This window comes from Pinus tabuliformis, chromosome 2_2, assembly GCF_031772625.1.
Source record: "Pinus tabuliformis cultivar Carrire ecotype Pingquan chromosome 2_2, CPIR1, whole genome shotgun sequence".
Classification (NCBI taxonomy): domain Eukaryota; kingdom Viridiplantae; phylum Streptophyta; class Pinopsida; order Pinales; family Pinaceae; genus Pinus; species Pinus tabuliformis.
The window spans coordinates 56947494-56967228 of NC_142300.1; the positions used below are offsets into that span (position 1 = coordinate 56947494).

The 19735-nt window shown below is 39.1% G+C and overlaps 1 protein-coding gene across 3 annotated transcripts in view; it reads left to right on the top strand.

Annotated features, from left to right (window-relative positions):
- LOC149191461 (uncharacterized) overlaps positions 1-19735 on the top strand; it is a 311627-nt gene that overhangs the window by 267187 nt on the left and 24705 nt on the right. For all 3 annotated transcript variants that reach the window (XM_089406243.1, XM_089406242.1, XM_089406241.1), the window contains one exon: positions 10286-10331. In XM_089406243.1, coding sequence (XP_089262369.1) covers positions 10286-10331 — 46 coding nt within the window. The remainder of the gene's footprint in view (positions 1-10285; positions 10332-19735) is intronic.

Sequence of the window (19735 nt, forward strand, 5' to 3'; positions counted from 1 at the left end):
AAAATTTTTGTTTGTTTGGGAAAACAATCAAAAAGCGATATCGGGAGCATACGATATCGGTTTTGAGTGATTCAAGTTGCGTTGGATTCAGATCGGTGAACTCTTCGATTTGGCGTCAGTTTCAAAAATTTCTGGGCACTTTCGTTTTTTGAGCTTAAAATTGATCCCCTGATCAGGACCACCCAAGGGGGGGAATTTGTACTCCTTGGGCTAATTCACACTTTTGGAAGAGAAGAAAAGGAGCAAAGCAAATTAGAGAAGAGAGAAGGAAGGTGGGGCCAACAAGTATAAGTATGAGGAGAGCACCTTCATTTGGGGCCTTTTGATCATTTGACATTCAAATTTAGTTGTAGGCTTGAGCTGTTGAGTTCTACACCATGCTGTTCAGCACAAGAGATTTCTAAGGGAGATCTCACCTCCATCTTCGGTGGACCACGAGTGCCACCCTAGGGGAACTATTGCTACACTTGGGAGCTGATCTGGGAGAAATCTACAGGTGATTTCGAGTTGTTCTTGGAGTAGACTGGGCACATATGGGAATACGCACTCTTTGGGAGAGGGAGCTTCAGAGCAGTGTTGGCACCAGGCCTTTGAGGACACACTTCATTGGAATTTTGTAGCTATTTTGCAAGGCTGATGTAGTGGCTATTCCTCAGGCCGAAATTGTTCTTCCAGGGCATACACAGAGGTAGTCTCACTGGGCCTGTGCAGTCCCTTGTGGAGTGATCTAGTTGTGGGAGGACTGACCAGGGATTTGGGCTGAGACTTTCTAGGAGGTATAAGGGGAATTTTGGGGGACATTTCTCAGCATTTGGGGGCTCATTTGGAAGTAGAGACTCAGGTGGTGCGAATACCCAGCTCGAGGAGGAGCTCACACTGTTTGGGGTCATTTTCGGGGGGTTGGAACGAGGCTCATTGCTTTTTTTGTTTTTGTGGGTTTGGTGAGGTGAGCCCACGGTTAATTTTACATAATTTTCTGAGCACTCTTGAGGGGTAAAACATTAGTCCCTTTCCAGCCAGCGGCAACAAAATTCGAGGTCCAACACAGAAGCAAAGGGAGAATTAATTTCTAGCATTCGAGCATCATATTTTCTCACCTGGGACTTGTCTAGCTTGGGCATCATCTTTTCTCATCTGGGACTTGTCTATCTTGCTTTTGCAAGCCCGGGTGCATCTACTCCATGCTTATATTGTACTCTCCTTGATTTATAATAAAATGGCTCAGCTTGGCACAATTTTGGTGAATTTCTAGGTGTCTAATTGCATGTGTAAAATTTTGTGTTGCATGTGATGTTTTTGTTTGATTATCACTGTTAATTTCCTCTTAGGAATATTACACATTTAGAGGTGGGATTCTGTGGTTATGGGTCTTGGATATCTCATTTGATTTTATTCTATAAGAAGAGAATTTTCCGAGTTTTCCCCTTAGAGGGGTTTTGCCCGGGCTTGTAGCCTATATCTTGTGTTATATTGTCTTCTGTGGTCTTCTTGTTTTATGGTAATTGCTTGATGAAGGAAGAAAACATAATAATAAAATTACTAACAGTTTCACAAGTAATTATCATGTAATTGGAATCTGTTAATAAGATGAAAACCTCTTGATTTCACAACAAAAAGATGCTTGGCCCTTTTCATCAAGGAGATTTTCTACCACAGATCTCGTCTTCTACATGGGATGCCCCACCCTAGGATGACTAGACCATTCGCTTAATACTTCCTTGATGATTTGTTAGATTGGACCAACAAACGACAAACAAAGTTCTAGAGTGCACCAAACAATAGAATGGTGAGACTTTGGGTTTCTCCTCGAGGGGAGGCTAATTGATATTATCAAGACGGGCTTGACTGTATCAGTTTGTATTACAAGCCAAAAGTTCTAAGAGCTATAGAGAGATCAACTCTAGATGTGTTCATTATATAGTGTCTTTCAACCTGATAATTATCTTTGATCTTTTAACATTCTTATTAGTATTCCATCATTCAATAATTATACAAAAAAAGACATCAACCATATAACGCATTAGTATAGTGAGATCATAAAGAGACAGATGCACAAGAACACAAGAAATTTAACCCAGGAAAACCCTTGAAGGGAAAAACCCAACAACCTTTTTCAATAGAGAATTCTTTAGTTCAACAGAGACACATCTTAGTCTAACTAGGTCAAACCTAGTCTACTGTCCATCCTCCTAGTCAAGTCACTTGATACTGCAGTTCTCTCTTGATCCTGCACTACTTTCTTGATCCTGCACTTCCAAAATCTCGACCTTCCACAGATACAAATTATAGGTTTATCCTTCTATAGACGTGAGCCATTTCTTAGAGCAGATGTGAGCCACTTCCATGTACACCACAAATACAAGCCTATGTACCACAAAAGCGAGCCACAGATGCGACCCTATAAAACCTCATTGTAGGCTGAAGATGCCTCAGATGATGCGAGTGGTGAGTGTCTTTTGGAGGGGCAAATAGGCCCTCATATATAGTTGTTTCTAAGGCCAAATAGACATGTCCCTTGCTAGAGTCGACTTGTACATTTAGGAAGCCGAATCAATCTTATGGAGTCATCTAGAACATTGAAGAGTACCAACTTGATTAGGAGGAGACAAACCTTACTTTTTCCTTTGGAGTAAAAACTTAAATTTTAAAAATTCAAATTTCATCTTTTTGAAAGTCCCGACTCACAATAGGACTTTGACTCAAAATAATTTTCTTTTGTCTCCTTAGCATTTAAATATGCTTTACAAATACATAATGACTCAATTATACATTATTTGTACTGACCATAGTTACAAAAATCAACAAGATGAATTTAGGGCAAAACATCTTCCACATGTCAGACTACCTCCTAGAACCATAGGAGCATCCAAAGATCCATTCAGAGTTTCCTTCTTTCGTTCTTAGATGCTAGGAGTATCCCTTGTTCGTATATTCCCCCTAGATCATACAAATACACCCTTTGCGGTGGTTTTATACATATGTTATGATGTTATACATATGTAGGTTTCTTTCTTCATAATATTTTCAACATTTCTAGGAGTTGCACTTGCACTCTCACATTGTATTGATATTGGTTGTACTCTTCAGTCCCATTGACCTAGTTTTATGGTCACTCGTCAAACATTAATATAATTTATCTTATCTATCATAGGAGGGATTTGTTATGGTTAACTAAGATCAATATGTGTAATGATAAATTCCTTTTAATGCAACATCTTGGCAATTTACTACCAAATAGATTATTACAGATCTACTGAATAAAAAGCGCAATCGGGATCTTAACAAAACTTAAACAACAAAAGCAAAACAAACAACCAATCTTAATCACATAAGCACACACAATTTTTCTTCCCAATCAAATAATTCTTCATTAAATAACTTTAGAACCTACTTGGAATTCTTTACTAGGAAAATGATCCTCTGAGGAAATTACATGTACAACAATACCTTTGATTTTATCTACTTGAGTAGGCCCTATATCTATCCTTCAATCAATCCTGGTTGATTTGGATTTCCCTTACTACTTGCAACTTCCTCTCACTTGACACACTTGAATGGAAGTCCATCTCCACCCAATCACTAAGATGCCCTTTTCCCATTGTCTTGTGCTCACGCAGTGTGTCTTCTCCCTTAGCCTAACCTTTATTTTATGAGAGATTGAGTTATGACTGAATCCACAACCCTAATCTCCAAAGTTATTGATGATTGAGATTAGATTTCAACATCACTTGAGATCGATGGTTGAGATTCATCTAATTCACTAATGCAAAAACCTTTGCATTTCATTAGATTGACACACTTTTGTCTTATAAAAGAAATTACTTTAATCATTAAAGTGATTGCTAAGGTGAAGGGTGTATTAGGTGACTTCCACATTCCTAGACATTTAGGCCTATGTTGAAGTACCTACATAAGCGAAAAACGTCAACACTCCTTAGCAAGAGAGGTATTTCCTGAAGCGACACCTGGAATTGGCAATCCCTCCGGTCCTTGCACATTTAGGCCTATGTAGAAGTACCTAAATAAGTGAAAAACGTCAGCACTCCTTAGCAAGAGAGGTATTTCTTGAAGCGACACCTAGAATTGGCAATCCCTCCGGTCCTTGCACAATGTCCTTTTTTGAAGGTGTGTTCTCCCTGATTTTGTCTTGACTTTAGTTGAAATTAACAATTACAACCCCTTTCACTACATACTTGGCATCATTACCAAGCTCCACATTTAAATCTTAGTCTCTCTCTGTTAGTCTGTTAAATAGCTCCCATGCCTTTGTCATATGGAATGATGCAGCACTATCTAGGTAACAAGCACTCTTGGTGATGGTATTAGTAGATAGATAAGAGACAATTGAGAAGGTGCTCTTGGGTGCAAATTCCTTTGAGAAATGGTTCCCATGATGTGGGAAGACCGTTTAATGCCACATTCACGAACTCTACATCCTCCACATTCTCCCCAATGGCTGCAAGTTGATCCCTTGTGTGGGTGATCCTCATGAAGTAATCGGTAATGTTATTAGACTTTGACATCTAGATGGATTTGACCTTATTTCTCAAGTTCATCATCTTGTTCACGTTGTTTCTTTGGAATAGGTCTAGTATAACTTTGTACATATCCATGGCTATCTTGTTTTTTGCCAAGTGAGGAATCAGGTGTTCCTTCACAACATCCATGATAACATGTTGACCTCTAATGTCCTTTTCGTGAGTTTCCAACTCTATTGGATCTATTGGCGATTAGATCTCCTTATCCACAATCTCATAAATGTCATTCTGCTTTAGCTAGGTAACCCTTACCTTCTAGGGCATGGAATTTGATGCTCCATCCAACCGGTCCTTGAATTTGAGACTAGTCGTCGACATCTATGATTTGATCAACTACCATATGCTTAGTCCTTAAAGTACCCACAAGAATTAAAAAAATGGTAGTTTATAGATCCACTAGGATCTCCATTGTGGATCTATCTCAATTCTTTGAAACATCCACAAAATTACTCAGCTGCCAATCCTATGACTCGTATAGTCTCCCTCTCTCCCTTTGAAGGATAACCTCCACCAATCTTGCTAGAAATTATGGCCTTCCATGATTGCTATATGTGCTATATAACACCCTTGTCATTGTCGACCTCTGCTGTTTTTTTGACTTCTCTACGACACCATGTGTCCTTACTGCATTTGTACATGTATGACCTAGTACGATTGCAAATATACTGTCAAAATCTTCGTGCGGCTAGCCGGGCCCTTGGCGGCTACTTTATGTTTATTCTCTTTTGCTTGATCGATCTGTTGGCGGATATCCTCGATTGGCGACATCTCTTTGTCCTGGTGTTGGATCGTCTTATACTCACAACGACTCTTGGCCTATCTAGTCCTTGCAGTCTGCGTGTACCCTACTGCAACACTAAATCGCTGAATGTTTATGCCCCTGTGGCCTGGATGCTCCCTGTTAGCATTGGTTTCTTTGTTGGCAGCTTGGTCACTGCCTTGTGCTGCTGCTTTTGGTACCCAATGATCTACAGCCTTTGTCTGACACTAGCGATGGTCGTGGCGTCATTCGATTTCAAAGATTTATTTTTGGTAGTTCTTTTGTTGGTTGTTTTAACCTATAACGGTGGCTTGGTGGCATATTCTACCAACAGTTGGCCACTAACCTTGTGCGGCTCCCTCACAACATCCTTGGCGGCTGTAATTGACAGCTCTGTCAACCAACATCTGGTTGCTTCAACCTTGTGGCCTGTCACGACACGTTTTTGTCTCTTGTGCAAGGCTTGATGGCAATGCCATTTTGTCTGCTGTGCTCAAGTGGACCCCTGTGATAATTGGGTTTTCCACTGACAAATCTTGTCGGTCACACCCCCCACACTCCCCGCCACCTCCCCCCCCCCCTTTTTTATTTATTTTTATCTTCTACAAAAAGGCTTCACCTTGTCATGACTCTGCCCACTGTACAGCCCAAATTTCTTTGGAGCAATTCATCTTTGCATTGTGTTCTTCAGTCCCTGTGCTCATATTTGTTTTTTTTCCTCATACGATCGCCAACCAAACTTGGCTTCTCGATGCCTGTAAAAACCTAGCACCCAGTGATTCCGAGATTGGTTTCCTTAAGAGTTTCCTCTCAGATACCATGTTAAATTTCCTTGAATCCAATTGCCTGGCAATTTACCACCTAGCATATTATTACAGATCTATTGAATAAAAATAATGATTAGGATCTTAACAAAACTTAAACAGTGGAAGCAAAATAAACAACCAATCTTAATCACATAAACACACACAAAATTTTTGCCCAATCAATCAGTGCTTCATTCAAATAACCTTAGAACCTACTCAGGCTCCCTATTAGAAAAATGGTCCTTTGAGGAAATTACATATACAACAATACCCTAGATTTGATCCAACTGATCAAGCCCGAGATCTATCCTTCGATTTTTCTTGGCTGATCTGGATCTCCCTTACTTCTCCTTGCACTTTCCTTGTACCTGTCACACTTGAATGGAAGTCCTCCACCCAATCACTGAGATGCATTTCTCTCAATGCCCTGTGTTCACTTAATGTGTCTTCTCCCTTAGCCTAACCTCTCTTTTATAAGCTTGAGTTATGATTGAATCTACAACCCTAATCTCCATGACGGTTGAGATTAGATCTGAACATCATTTGAGATCGATGATTGAGATTCATCTAACTCACTAAGGCAAAAAGCTTTTCATTTCAATAAATTAATTCACTTTTACCTTATAAATGGAATTACTTTAATCACTAAAGTAATTGCTAAGGTTAAGGGTGTATTAGGTGACTTCCACACGCCTAGATTCTTAGCCTATGAAAAAGTACCTTCCCGAGCTACAAACATCAACAAATGAAAGAAAAACCACTGCCTTGCTTGGGATGTTGGATGATGTATGCCATTCCAAAGGGTTTTTCTAAAGAAGAATTAGAGGCTATAGGAAGCAAAGATAGTGTTCCCTACAACAACCCTAATTTGTTTGCTATATCTACAAGTTAATGGTGGAAGGGCTTTATAATAGATCCACTGCTCAAGCTAATCAAATGGTGGCCCCTACCAAAGACTATCTACAAATGAAAATGGTAAAATTAAAGTGAATACATAGTTTTCATCTTGAAGGAAAGAAACACAAAAGGGAGAAAAGAGGTAGGAAAGAAATTGCCCTAGCCCTTTCTAGTGTAGTAATTGTGCTCTCCTATGGCCCTTTATGGACTCTAGCATCCATAACTTACAAAAAGTGCTCCCAATATTGCACCTAGAACATATTGCCACACAGAGAAATTGTACAAATACTATACGAGGCTTTAGACCAAGAAAAGACACTTTCTTCCACTAGTTGAGAGCTCTTTCACTCATAAAAAATTTCAATTACAAGTGGAAAGAGTAAACCCTTACATAGGCTTAAGCTCTATCTCCTTTCTACACTAAACAATGAATTATTTTCCTAAATCAATTAGTCTCTCCAAGGAGTAATCATATAATAATCCTCTCAACAACTTATATTATTAGCAACAATAAGTTTGTTGAGATCCACAGTTTCCTCCACGAATATACAATAAAATAGTTATCCTCGACAAGGAAAACAATATAACACTATTCTCATTCTATGTGAGAAAGATTCAGCAATATTAAAATAATGAGTTAAGCCCTGAGGGTTAGCTCAATTGGTCGAGGACCTATCGCATAAGCACCTCGCTATGAGAGGTCAGGGGGTCAATTCTCCTCAACACCCTCTAGGGTTAGGCTCCGATATGAGTCGGCAGGACTGATCCCTTCGAGGATCTACCCGGGAACGTTTCCGTGGACATAGTGGTCATCGATCTCTGGAGTCCGTGAACCACATTAAAAAAAAAATAATGAGTTAGTTTTGCACAATTTCTCAAAATAGCTAAGAGGCTAACAACATCCTCCAAGAAATCAATTGACCTTGTCCTTTGAAATGTCTACGCACTAAAATCTAGGAAGATCGTTCCATGTGCATAAGGAAATTCAATCACATGATGTACTACACTCTCGACTTCCACAAACGGCTCCATAATGCGTTCATGTGAAATAAATATTTAAATGAGGGAGCTGAGTGTACATGTTTCATAGGTAGACGACTCAATGAGTGGCCCCATCACACATATTGTCCACGAGAATATCAACTCAAATTTTCACAAAGAATGCCCCATCCCATATCATATGCAATTGACATGGCTAAACAAGCTAAAGCATAAATTCTTGGCAATGAAAGCAAAGGATGGTGGCTCAAGGAAGTAACTTAATCCCATGCACTAGATCTTGGAACATATGCACTTGTGGACCCAATGTAAAGATCGACACCCTTGATATTTAATTACAATATCATTTGACGGCTTCAAATTAGAACGAGAACTCCATGTTTTCCTTATCTTGAACCCGATATGCATTTCCCTCATACATCTTCAAGTCAAGGGTTGTCAATGTGACTTGTATTGACCTTACAACATCCCCACAATTCAAATACGATGTGATTTGAGGCTCCATTGGTTGTTGGTGGCTCCTTGATTCAATTTGCATGAGCTAGAAAATAAGACAATGACCCATGGATTTCATTTACATGGGTTGGAAAATTAGACAACCCAAGAAAGGTGGTTTTGTCACTTGTATTGGCCCCATATACTTTGATTTCAAAAATTATCCAACACATCACTCAAAGATGCTACATAACTTTAATAAGTTGATTTGGCTAGAAGGGGACAACCCCTTTCTTTCCATAGTTTATACCAAGGCATATTAAACAAATTATAATGCATAAGTCTTCCAAGTCAAAGGGGTATAATGTCCCCACCAAAATACTTTAGATTAATGACATTGGTTCCACCTTTGGGCTTGTTATTGCAAAATCTAGTACCTTAGTGCAAAGTCTCACTAAACACTCTAGATTAAAAGCGAGAATGGGATCAATGACCACTGTGACCTTAGCAACTATTCTACTCCTATTTTGTAGTTGGACAACATCCTCACAAGGTAGGCTTCCCTATCAGATCTTAGGGATTAGATAACCTAAGTACGCCTAGGCTAAATACACCCTAAGGGTTCTAATACAAGCTACACCCAAGGATAAATGTTCAGTAATTAGGTTTCCGGGTGAGATAAGATGTAATTCCAAGACAACAAGCTCAAAGGACCCTATGGCTAAATCTAGAGAGATTAGTAAGTTATAGAGAGGCTCAAATAGGTTCCCAAACACATGTTATCTATAAATTACAAATTGCTGTTAGAAATTAGGTTTTAATTAGCTCAATTAGAACATGCAAATGTTTTTAACAACAATACAAAATGCCCCAACAATTATAATAGACAAGTAAAAAATGAGGACTATTTAATGAGTGAGTGATAGCCATGGCCAAAGAGCTGTGCATACATAGGGAGATGGTCCATGTGGCAAACAAAGAGGTGCACTAGGATAAAGGGAAAATGAGGGGAAAAGTACAATAAGCGATCACCTTTACAGGGCTAAACAATAAGTGCTCCCATAAATCATGAGTCCTATTAGGTCCACCTCCATGATGCATGCATACCACCCTAGGACTCGAGAATATGTGGTTAAACAGAGTCAAAGACTCCTGGAATATTCAGCCTCCATCCACAGGCAAAGAGCTTGGTCAAAACAACAGAAAATAGCCCAAGTCAAAAAGTCAATGCAAGTCAAAACAAAGAGAAAATGCTGGTCAATGTAGAACATAAAAGATTCCTTGCTTGTTCGCACATGTGAATTCGCTATTGCTATTTCTGACTGAATTGTGTTGATGAGATGGATGCCAAATGAGGGTCAACAATGGCCTTATTTATATGAGAGTCATGAGGTGGCTTTTCCACTTGTGGGGCTGACTTGTCCTTCACTGGGTCAACTTGGTCAAATTGATAAATATGACTTTCTTCATGATTTGCCAATGAAAATTCTGGCCGAAGTTGCTATTTTCAACATTTACGACATATGTGCTTATTAGGCAACAAATTCTTGGTTAAACATAAACTATAGGAGGACTGCGTATCAGCAGTCTTTCGATCAAGTGCCAGTTACATGCACACACAAAGTCCTTGCATAGTGGCAGGAGTTAAATTTTCACTAAGTAATAACATCAGCAACAGAGGTTGGATATGCTACCAACAACTGTCTCATGTGAATGTATTTCTTTCTCTGAAGCTTTAGTTGGATGTGTTTGAGGATTAAAGAATGGGATCTGGAAGAAAAACTTTAGCAACCATAACACTATTGTCATGTATCTGATTATAAAACTTGTTGCTACCCATTAATGTGTAGGTACATGAACGCCATGATACAAAAGAAATTGATGTTCTGACTAAAGGTAATCTTGTGACTTTTGGTCCCTTTATGTTTAATGTTATTTGCTAATGGTATTGGTTAGTATTAAACATAATTGATGGTAGATTTGGAACATAATATTAAAATGATTTTGAAATTAACACATCTTATTTCGACTGTTTTTTGGAACTAGGATTCAACTAAATATGGATAAGTTGATTCTGAAAATTTGGAGATATTGGCCATTTTTTGACTTGTGGATAAGGCCAGAGATTCATTTTGAAGTATCCACTTTTGTTTCATTGTTAAAACATGCCGTCTTCAGTTTTTACAAGGCCAAAAGATATGTGCTTAAGGCCAATTCTCTATTTATGTTTATCCAACATGTGTTCTCCAGTGGTTAGTAGTTATGGTGGCTAAGCTTTGGTCAAGATATCATATCTCTTGGTGTCACATCATTGCAAATAAATTACCAGTTAGTTATTGATGGTGTGGTAAGTTTGGTAGTGAAGATTGATTGACTTATAAATTTGAAAGAATTTGTAAGTTCTATCGTTTTAAGTGCATGTTCGGTTTGCTAGCTCATTCCCTCAGTAAGTTTGCCATAATATATAAATTTGCTATGCATTGTTTCACCTCTTCCACCATAGTTATTTTTTCTTCATTCTTTTATTGTTTTATTTTTTATTGACCTAAGTTCAAAACCAAAGTTTGGAAAACTATTCAATTTTGAATTTTTTTATTATTATTTGTGTAGTGCACCTATTTGTTTATGACCAAAGTTTTGCAAGCTACTCTATTGCAAAATTGCTGTTTAATATTTGTGTAATGCATGTATTTATCTGTTGCCAAAGTTTGGAAACTATTTAATTTTGAAAATGGTGTTTGGTATTCGTATAATGCATTTATTTGTCATTGTAAAGATATCTATGTCCATTGAGAAATTAGATTTTGTTCTTTCCTATGTTAGTCAAAGTTTGTGAGGTTCTTTCATCCATAGAAATTTAAAGTTTTTTGAAATTTTACATTGATCTGTAGTGTTGACCTCTTAAAGTATTTGTTCATGAACACAGAATTTTTGTTTAGCTATTCTATTTGCAACAATTTTAATTTTTGGAAATATTGGGATAGGCGTATGTAAGTGTTTGAACTCAATATGTCCTTACTCTAATGGCTAGAGAAATTCTCTCTTTTCAGAGACTAGAATACAGACATTGATGCAATCAGATTGTCACAACCTAGTTAAACAAGTTAGCAATTACATACAAGGACAACAGTGGATTTTTTTTTTAAGAAATTGTGTAGTTGATTCCTTAAGTCCCAAAACTCCATTCCCAATCATGCCAAAAGTGCCTCAGCATATCCAAATTCATTTTGAAAAGATCATGTTGATTAAGATGAATAGTCGCCATAATAATGGCCTGATCAGAAGAAGATAGAGTATAGTCACAGGCTATGGTGTGCTGGTTTTTCCAAGAGTGAGAATCAGCATCGCACAAACGCCTCAACAACAAATATCTTTTTGAACTTGAAAACTAGGGAGATCAGCAACACAATGCCTTGCACTCTTCTACTTCAAATGAGCCTTTTAGCTAAATTCCACCTGGCTTGACTGAGTGACATTTGCGACCTTACCAAACCGGCTATCTTTCTTTGTGCTAACTAGGTTCTTTAAAAAATGAAGGATCCATCTATTAGAAAACTATGAGGAGCTAAGATGATATAGAAAAGACAAAAGGACCCTCTAATTTTACCAATATGTTGGGCCAAGAGCAATCAATGCCTCAAAATAAATTGCCGAGGTGAAGACCCTTCCAACCACCGAACTGCCCACTTAGCTATTAGAATCAGTGTTGATAATATCACCGAGAAAATATCGTGATATTTTCAGCTCCCAAAAATATCGCGATATTTTCAGCGAGCTGAAATATCGCCCAGAAAATATCGCTATGAAATATCGCCGATATTTCGGCAAAATATCGTGTGACGATCCAATTTATCGCTGGGAGACAGTAAAAAAAATCCGCGCGGGTTATAAAATTCCGATTTTGGTTTTTTATGAATCATTTTCATTTCTGATTGCTGGAGAAGGAAGGGGAGAGCTATGTGCTTGCTGCCAAGGAGGGTTTGAGCGTTGCATAGCTATTATCGCCACCAACAACGAAGATTTCATTGATCTAAGCTTCAAGAACAGTGAGACAATTTCATTTCTTCCATTAACAGGTATGTTCAAATAAACCCCGATTTTAATGAATTTTTTGTTAGTTTTAGGATTGTTCTTGCTTGCCTATTTGCCTACAATCATTTTGCTTGATTTTTTTTTCCATTTGAAAAGATTTTCATGCCCATGAGCAAATGCAAGGGTTTTAAGTTTTTAACTTTTCAAGTTTTCTCATTATTTGGAGAGCAAACTCCATTTTTTTTGAGTTCATAGCTGTAGAGGCTATTTACTAATTTTATTACATATTAGGGGTTCATCTCTATAAAATTTCTTCACCTTAGAATTTAGTTTCTTATTGTGAAATGTGAATACTGAGGTAGGTTTACTGTTTGCCTATTTCCATGTATGAATTTATGAAATGATATGCTCAATATTGGATGTTGTGTAATGCCTTCGAAGTGAAACGTATTCCTCCTCTTATTGACAGTGTTGTTTATTCATGTAGCCATGATTATCTACTTGGTGTTTCCCTTAAAGATTTCTCTGATATTCGAGAGCAAACTGCATTTTTTTTAAACTTTCAAATACACCCTCTTATTGTCATTTATGGTTTTTCATTGAATTTTCAATTTTCAATTCACATTGCAAAATTGCAAATAATGTAGCAAAAAAACTGTTTTGTAAAATGATGTGGTTATTACTTATTAAGTTACTAATTCCATTTTTTTTTGGTGCCCTAGGTTTGAGTTAGCCCACTACAAAATACAAATATGCCAAAAGCCTTGGACCCATTTTGGGAGTATGGGAACCCTGATGGTGGGACAAATCGTGCATATCTTACATGCAAATTGTGTGGGACCAGGATGACAGGTGGGGTTACACGACTGAAATACCATCTTGCTAGACTCAGTGGACATGATGTTGGGATTTGTACAGTTTCTAGTCCGAAGCTTATACAAAAAGCTCTTGAGGCAATTGATGAAAAAGACAGAAAGAAGGAAGAGGCAGAAAGAAACAAAGCTGAACGTGCAGGTAGATCTTTCGGGATATCTTCTCCTGATTTTGATGTTGAGGGTAGTGGGAGGGGCTCCACAGCTGGCACTGGCACATCATCACCTGCTACTGCTAGTGCGAGGTCATCATTTTTTGTTCCACGAACAGGACCTGGAGCACAACCTGGCATAAAATCGCTTGTTAAAAAAAGGAGAAGCAAGAAGCAGATAGAGTCATGGGGAGGTGTATTTTTTGGAGCGACTTACCTCTCAGCATCACCAAAACCAATCCATTTTGGCAGCCAATGTGTGATGCTATTGCTGTTGTGGGCCCAGGGTACAAAAGTGCCACATATGAGGAGTTGCGGGGGCCAATTCTTCAAGCAGAAAAGCAGGACATCAACTCTAGATTGGTGGAGTTGAAAAAGACATAAGAAGTTACTGGATGCACAATGATGTCTGATGGTTGGACAGATAGGAAGGGTAGGACCCTTCTAAATTTCTTGGTACATTGTCCTAAAGGTACCATGTTTATTAAATCGTTGGATGCATCAGAACATATCAAAGATGCAACAACGATATGTGAGTTGTTACATGGGTTCATTTGGGAGATTGGTGTGCAGAATGTGGTGTAAGTCATAACAGACAATGCAGCTAATTATGTGTCTGCAGGCAAGATGCTTATGGAGAGGCATCCCACATTGTTCTGGACTCCGTGTGCAACACATTGTCTCAATTTGTTGCTTGAGGATATGGGGAAACTCTCCTTCATCAAGGAGGTGGTTGATATGGCTAGGAGCGTCCCCAAGTTTATTTATAACCATGCTTTTGTTCTTAGCCTCATGAGGAGGTTCACTAGAAACAAGGAGTTGCGGCGTCCTGCGATCACACGTTTTGCCACAAACTTTATTACTCTTCAGTCTTTGCTTCGATGTCAGTTCGAGTTGAAGCAAATGTTTGTGTCTGATGATTGGCGTAATTGTAGATACAACAGGAGACGAGATGGGTAAGCCATTGCAAAAATGGTGTACTCTGAGACGTTTTGGTGTGGAATAGAAGAAGCATGTGCAATTAGTGAACCTATAGTAAAGGTTCTCAGATTGGTGGATGGGGAGAAGCCTGCAATGGCTTATTTGTATGAGGGCATGGATAGGGCCAAGGAGGCCATTCGTTCTTATTATGTAGACAAGGGTTTTGTTGGCCTTGATAGGAAGATGATGTTATGGGATGTGATTGATAGTCGGTGGACAGGGATGCTTTATCGACCCATTCATGCAGTAGCACTCTTACTCAACCCCGCATTTTCATACAAATGCGGCTTTGATTTTGATGGCGAGGTGATGGAAGGACTCCATTCCTGTATTTAGAGGATGGTACCTGATCCTGAGCTTCGTAGCAAAATGAATCGCAAGATATAGTCTTATCGGGATTGTGTTGGCCTATTTGGCTTTGATGATGCTATTAGGGAAAGGACCCTCTTCATGCCACGTAAGTGACAAGTCATCACTCATTAGATATTAGAATTTTCAATTTAGAATTTCCTTACTTATAATTCTATTTTTTTTAAATTCAATTATGTAACTTTTATTTGAAAGTTTAATTATGTTTTAAGTTTTTGAATTTTTTTATTTTATTATTTTGTTGTAGATATTTGGCGGCGAAGCTATGGTGCAAGGGCACCAAATTTGCAGAAATTGGCCATACGAATCTTGAGTCAAACATGTAGCTCTTCAAGGTGTGAGCGCAATTGGAGTGTATTTGAGAAAATACACGCAAAAAGTGCAACAGGTATAACTTTGAGCTCCAGCCTTCAATTGAGCAATTACACTTATTGTAATTTTTAATTTTTAGTTTATGACCTTCAACTTTCAAGTGTTAAGACTCAAGAGTGAAGAGTTAAGACTCGTTAGTTTTTTTTACACTTGTACAGGTTGGAGTTCGCATGCCTCATTGATTTAATATATGTGCATTACAACATCCGACTTCAAGTGAGGCAAATAGAATCACCAATGGATCCAGATGCCATTTCCTTAGACAATATTGATGTATTGTCTCAGTGGAGGGTGGAGTCTGAGGAGCCCATCTTGGAGGAGTCACCTTCATGGTTAGAGCCAGTGGCAGATGATCCATTAGAACAGGGGCAGCAAGAGGAGGAGGACTCGGAGGAGCAGCAGCAGCAGTCGTCGGAGGAGTAGGAGGAGGAGGAGGAGGACACTGCGGGAGCATCAACATCAACACCATCTGCTATAGATATAGGAGAGCATAGCCCCATACCTAGCACTCATTATTTGACATTAGGTGCAGAGGCAGGGTCAGGGCCTTCTACTACTAGGGGCAGGCCTGGCAAACAGCCCATCATGTTTTCCCGTAAAAGGGGGAGAGGGCAGTGATTTCAGATAGATCGCTGCTAGTTTTATTTGTTATGCTACATATAACTCATGATGATGAGATACTTTTATATATGTGATGTTATTTTGTATTGGTTCTCCACATTTGAGTCCTTGAATGGACAATTATCAGGGATCAATAGGATTTGGTATCGCCTTTGATGTATCATTTCTATTTGACATCATATATATCAGTGCTTTCTTCATATTTATGTGCCAATGTGTTTATTTCATGTTGTTATTGCTTTATATGTTTAAAAATCTGAAAAAAATGAATATATTATGCATTTTTTATGCTTGCTGATATTTGCTGATATTTTGCCAATATTTTCGCCGATATTGCCGATAAGATATTTTCTGGACCCTTGATGATATTTTGCCGATACCGATATTTTCAACACTGATTAGAATACTCCCCTAAGTTGCCACATCAATCAACCCAAGACCACCCTTGTCCTAGTGCATGATACAAACATGATTGGGCATGATATAGACACCCATGCAACTACTAGAATAAGGTTTTTGTTGATCAAGGATGCCAAGATGTTAGATTTTGGTGTCTATTTGAATTTTATTGTTGTGGTTGTTGCTTTAAGGAAGAGGATGTAAATACCATAGTATATACCTTCCATTTTTTTTTCTTTCTCTTGATGTAAATATTTCTTTTGTAAATATAAGAGGTATTTAAAAAAAATGATTCCTTGAGTTCTCCACCATGGTCCCAAGCAACACTGTAATTTGCCACAAGATCCACACGGCGACTGAAAGACAAGAATTTTGATAATTGGAACCTCCTATCAAGGATAGCAAGCATTGATAGAGTAGTTAAAGAGGAATTGAGTTGCTTGTGGTGAAATTAGGCACCTAGTTTACAACTAAAATTAGTGCTTACTGTTCCCTTGATCATTTCATCATTTAAATTATTTTTGTAAAACAAGGATGTAGTCATTTTGACGAGGGAACAAGTTTTTTTTTATTATTTATTATTATTAATTTAAATCAAATTTTTCTATTTTATGGTGCCAAATGGTTGTCAAGAATATAAAGACTGTTAGTTTTTGTAGCATCGGGTGTTGTTCTAGTCTCGACAGTTAGAGAGGCCAAGAAACAATAAGACTCCATAACCGAGAAAAGGTTTCAGGAAAATCCACCTAAAAATGCCTTAATTAAGTTAATTAATCAATAATTAAATTTTTCCTAAGTCTAATTAGGGAAATTCATTAATTAACAGAAATTAATTGAGGAAGGTGAGATTTCTCTAGAAACTCTCACGGATTGACTATGAAATAATCTCAGCCATTGATTAAGATTTAATCTTCGTTGTTGGAGTCCTACGGTGAGATTATAAGAAGAAGTCTATGGGTAGATGGAGTAACACACTAGATATCGATTTCCTTGGGAAATTCGATTTTTCCAGAGAGTAGCAGCATTTTGCCGAATGAGTTTGAGCCAGAGAAGATGTCATGTCCCTTCCCAAAAACGTTTGTAACAAGGTTTGTCTCTACACAATTTTGCCAAGGAAAAGGACCCAAGCAGTTTCGACTTTGGGACTTAGGAGAAATACGACCATATTAGTTTGCTAGTGGAAAGTGGGGGCCACCCATGTGGGAATGCGTACTAGGCAATTCGAATTGTTTGGAGGGAATTCGTATAGTTGTTGGAGGGGCCCACACGAGGCAAAGGGAGGCCCACAGAGTCATAAGGAGGAAGAGCTTCTCACTTGGGCATTCATTCACTCTTGCATATCGAAATTTACTTGACTGTTTGCTCGAGCTGCTTAGCTGAGTCAACTGGCTGTTCAGCCACGAATCTCTCAAGCAGGAGATTCAACCTTACCTTCGGGGGACTACGAGTGCCACCCTAGGAAGGTAGTTCCATAGCATCTTGAGGAGCACCAAGGAGTATTCACAGCACATCCATTCAACCATCACCAAGAAGTGCGTATTTCTGGGCCAACAGGTAGAGAACACGCAGTAGAGGGAGGAGCTTCATTGGGCCAGCCATTAGCCAGGGAAACCAGGGAATTCAAAGGACATCATTGGGTCAGCACTCAGGAGGAGTTTTGGAGCAAGGGAGTGCAACAAACAGGCAGTTCGAATTCCAGTCTTGGAGGACAACGTAGAGGGCCAGTCCAGGCAACACGTGGGTCTTGAGGGAAAGAGCTACAGCCCAAAATCATAGTTGGAAAGGAAGGAAATTCATAGGAGGGCTCATCCCAGTGATTTGGGGTAGTTTTTGGGAGGTTTTCCAGCTTCATTCCAGTAGGCCGAGTTTTGCAGTTGCAGCAGAGGTTGGGCTCCTTGGGGGTCGAATTTCAGAAGTTTGAACTAGGCCAAACCCTTCCTGGGTTTTGGTGGGTTTTGGCTAAGGAGCCGGGAGCTGAAATCTTATAATTTTCTGAGCATGGGAAGCAGTGATTCCAACCCTTTGATTCCAACAAACAATGCAGTTTCTAGGCAGCGCAGATCAATTTTGGTGCAGCAGTTGGGCAACCTTCAGATCAGCATTTGCTCACCTGGGTTTTGTCACGCTTGTCCTTAGAGACAAGCCCAGGTGCACCATTCTATTTTATCATTGTATTTTCCCTTGAAGATTTAATAAAATGGCTCAGCAATTCTCTATTTCCAGCGTTTTCATGGGTGCCTGATGTGTATTTCGTTTTTCTGATTGCTGGACTGTTTGCTTGCTTTGTTTATCACTTAATTTCCTGTTTAGGAACATTATAGAAGGGAAGTGGAGACAGAGAGGAGCAGGGACATTGAGTCCAGTGGAAATTTTCCAGTTCCAGCGAATTAGAAAGACGAGGCCGCAAATTTTCTCCAGGAGGCTGTGCAGAGCCTCAAGTGAGAAATTCGATTTGGTTGAAGAGGAAGACATTTTCAGTTCTAGAGGTTAGGAAGATTTTCCGGAGGGACGGAGAAGTATTTTCCCAGTCAGCAAGAGGCAGGACGACTAGGTTGGTAGTTGTTTCAAGCAACGTGTGTGGCAGACAACGCTAGGGTGATGTAGGGGTTGCACAGACCACTTGGACGACTAGGTTTTCAAAGGTCAGGAAGTGCCGGGATTGCTCAAAGAGGTGGTAAAATCTCTTAGTAAATTTTTGCCAGTATTTCTCTTGGATAGATTCGCCAATTTGGCGATATTTATTGTACTTGGAATTTTCTCATTGTTGCTTAATAATAAAAACCCTTAGTTGATGCACCGGTTTTCCCTAGTTTGGTTTTTCCGTGGACTTTTGTCCATACATAACGGTGTTATATTTTTGTGAGTGTGTGCCAGTGTTTTCTCAGTTTCCAGTTGTTGATTTGGGGTAGTGTCGGATGTGCTCTAGCCATGAAAATTGGTGGAGAGGCTAAAGCACATGAGATCTCCAAGACCCAGAAATTGGTTGGGCAGATTCTAACCGGTTTGGGAGATATTAAAATAATTGATATTTTTAATGGAGTTCCTAAGTCTAAACTTAGGAAAAATAAAATATTAATGGGTATTAATATAAAACTGGGTTAGAAGGTTCCAAAAGTCATGGATCAAGCCAAATCTAATCTTAGCCATTGATTAGAGATGTAATCTCGGCCGTTGAAGGATCAAGGAGAAAAGTATAAGAGGAGGCTTGAGGGTCAGTTGGAGAACACACCAGAGTGATCAATCATTCATTTTGCTAGAGCGGGGTTGCTAAGCAAAAGTGAATCAGTGATCAATAGCGAGGGGCAGTGAGTCCAGCAGAGACGCAGAGACAATACTAAGAGACCAGCGCAGAAGCAGGGAGAGCGAGAGCAGCAACCAGTTCAGGCCACGCAGAGCCCAGCAGAGACAACGCAAAGGCCAGAGGGACTGCGTCATCCACGCAGAGGCTGCTGGAGTGACGTAGAGGGTCCCAGAGGCTGCGCAGTGCCTCAGAGGGCTGACA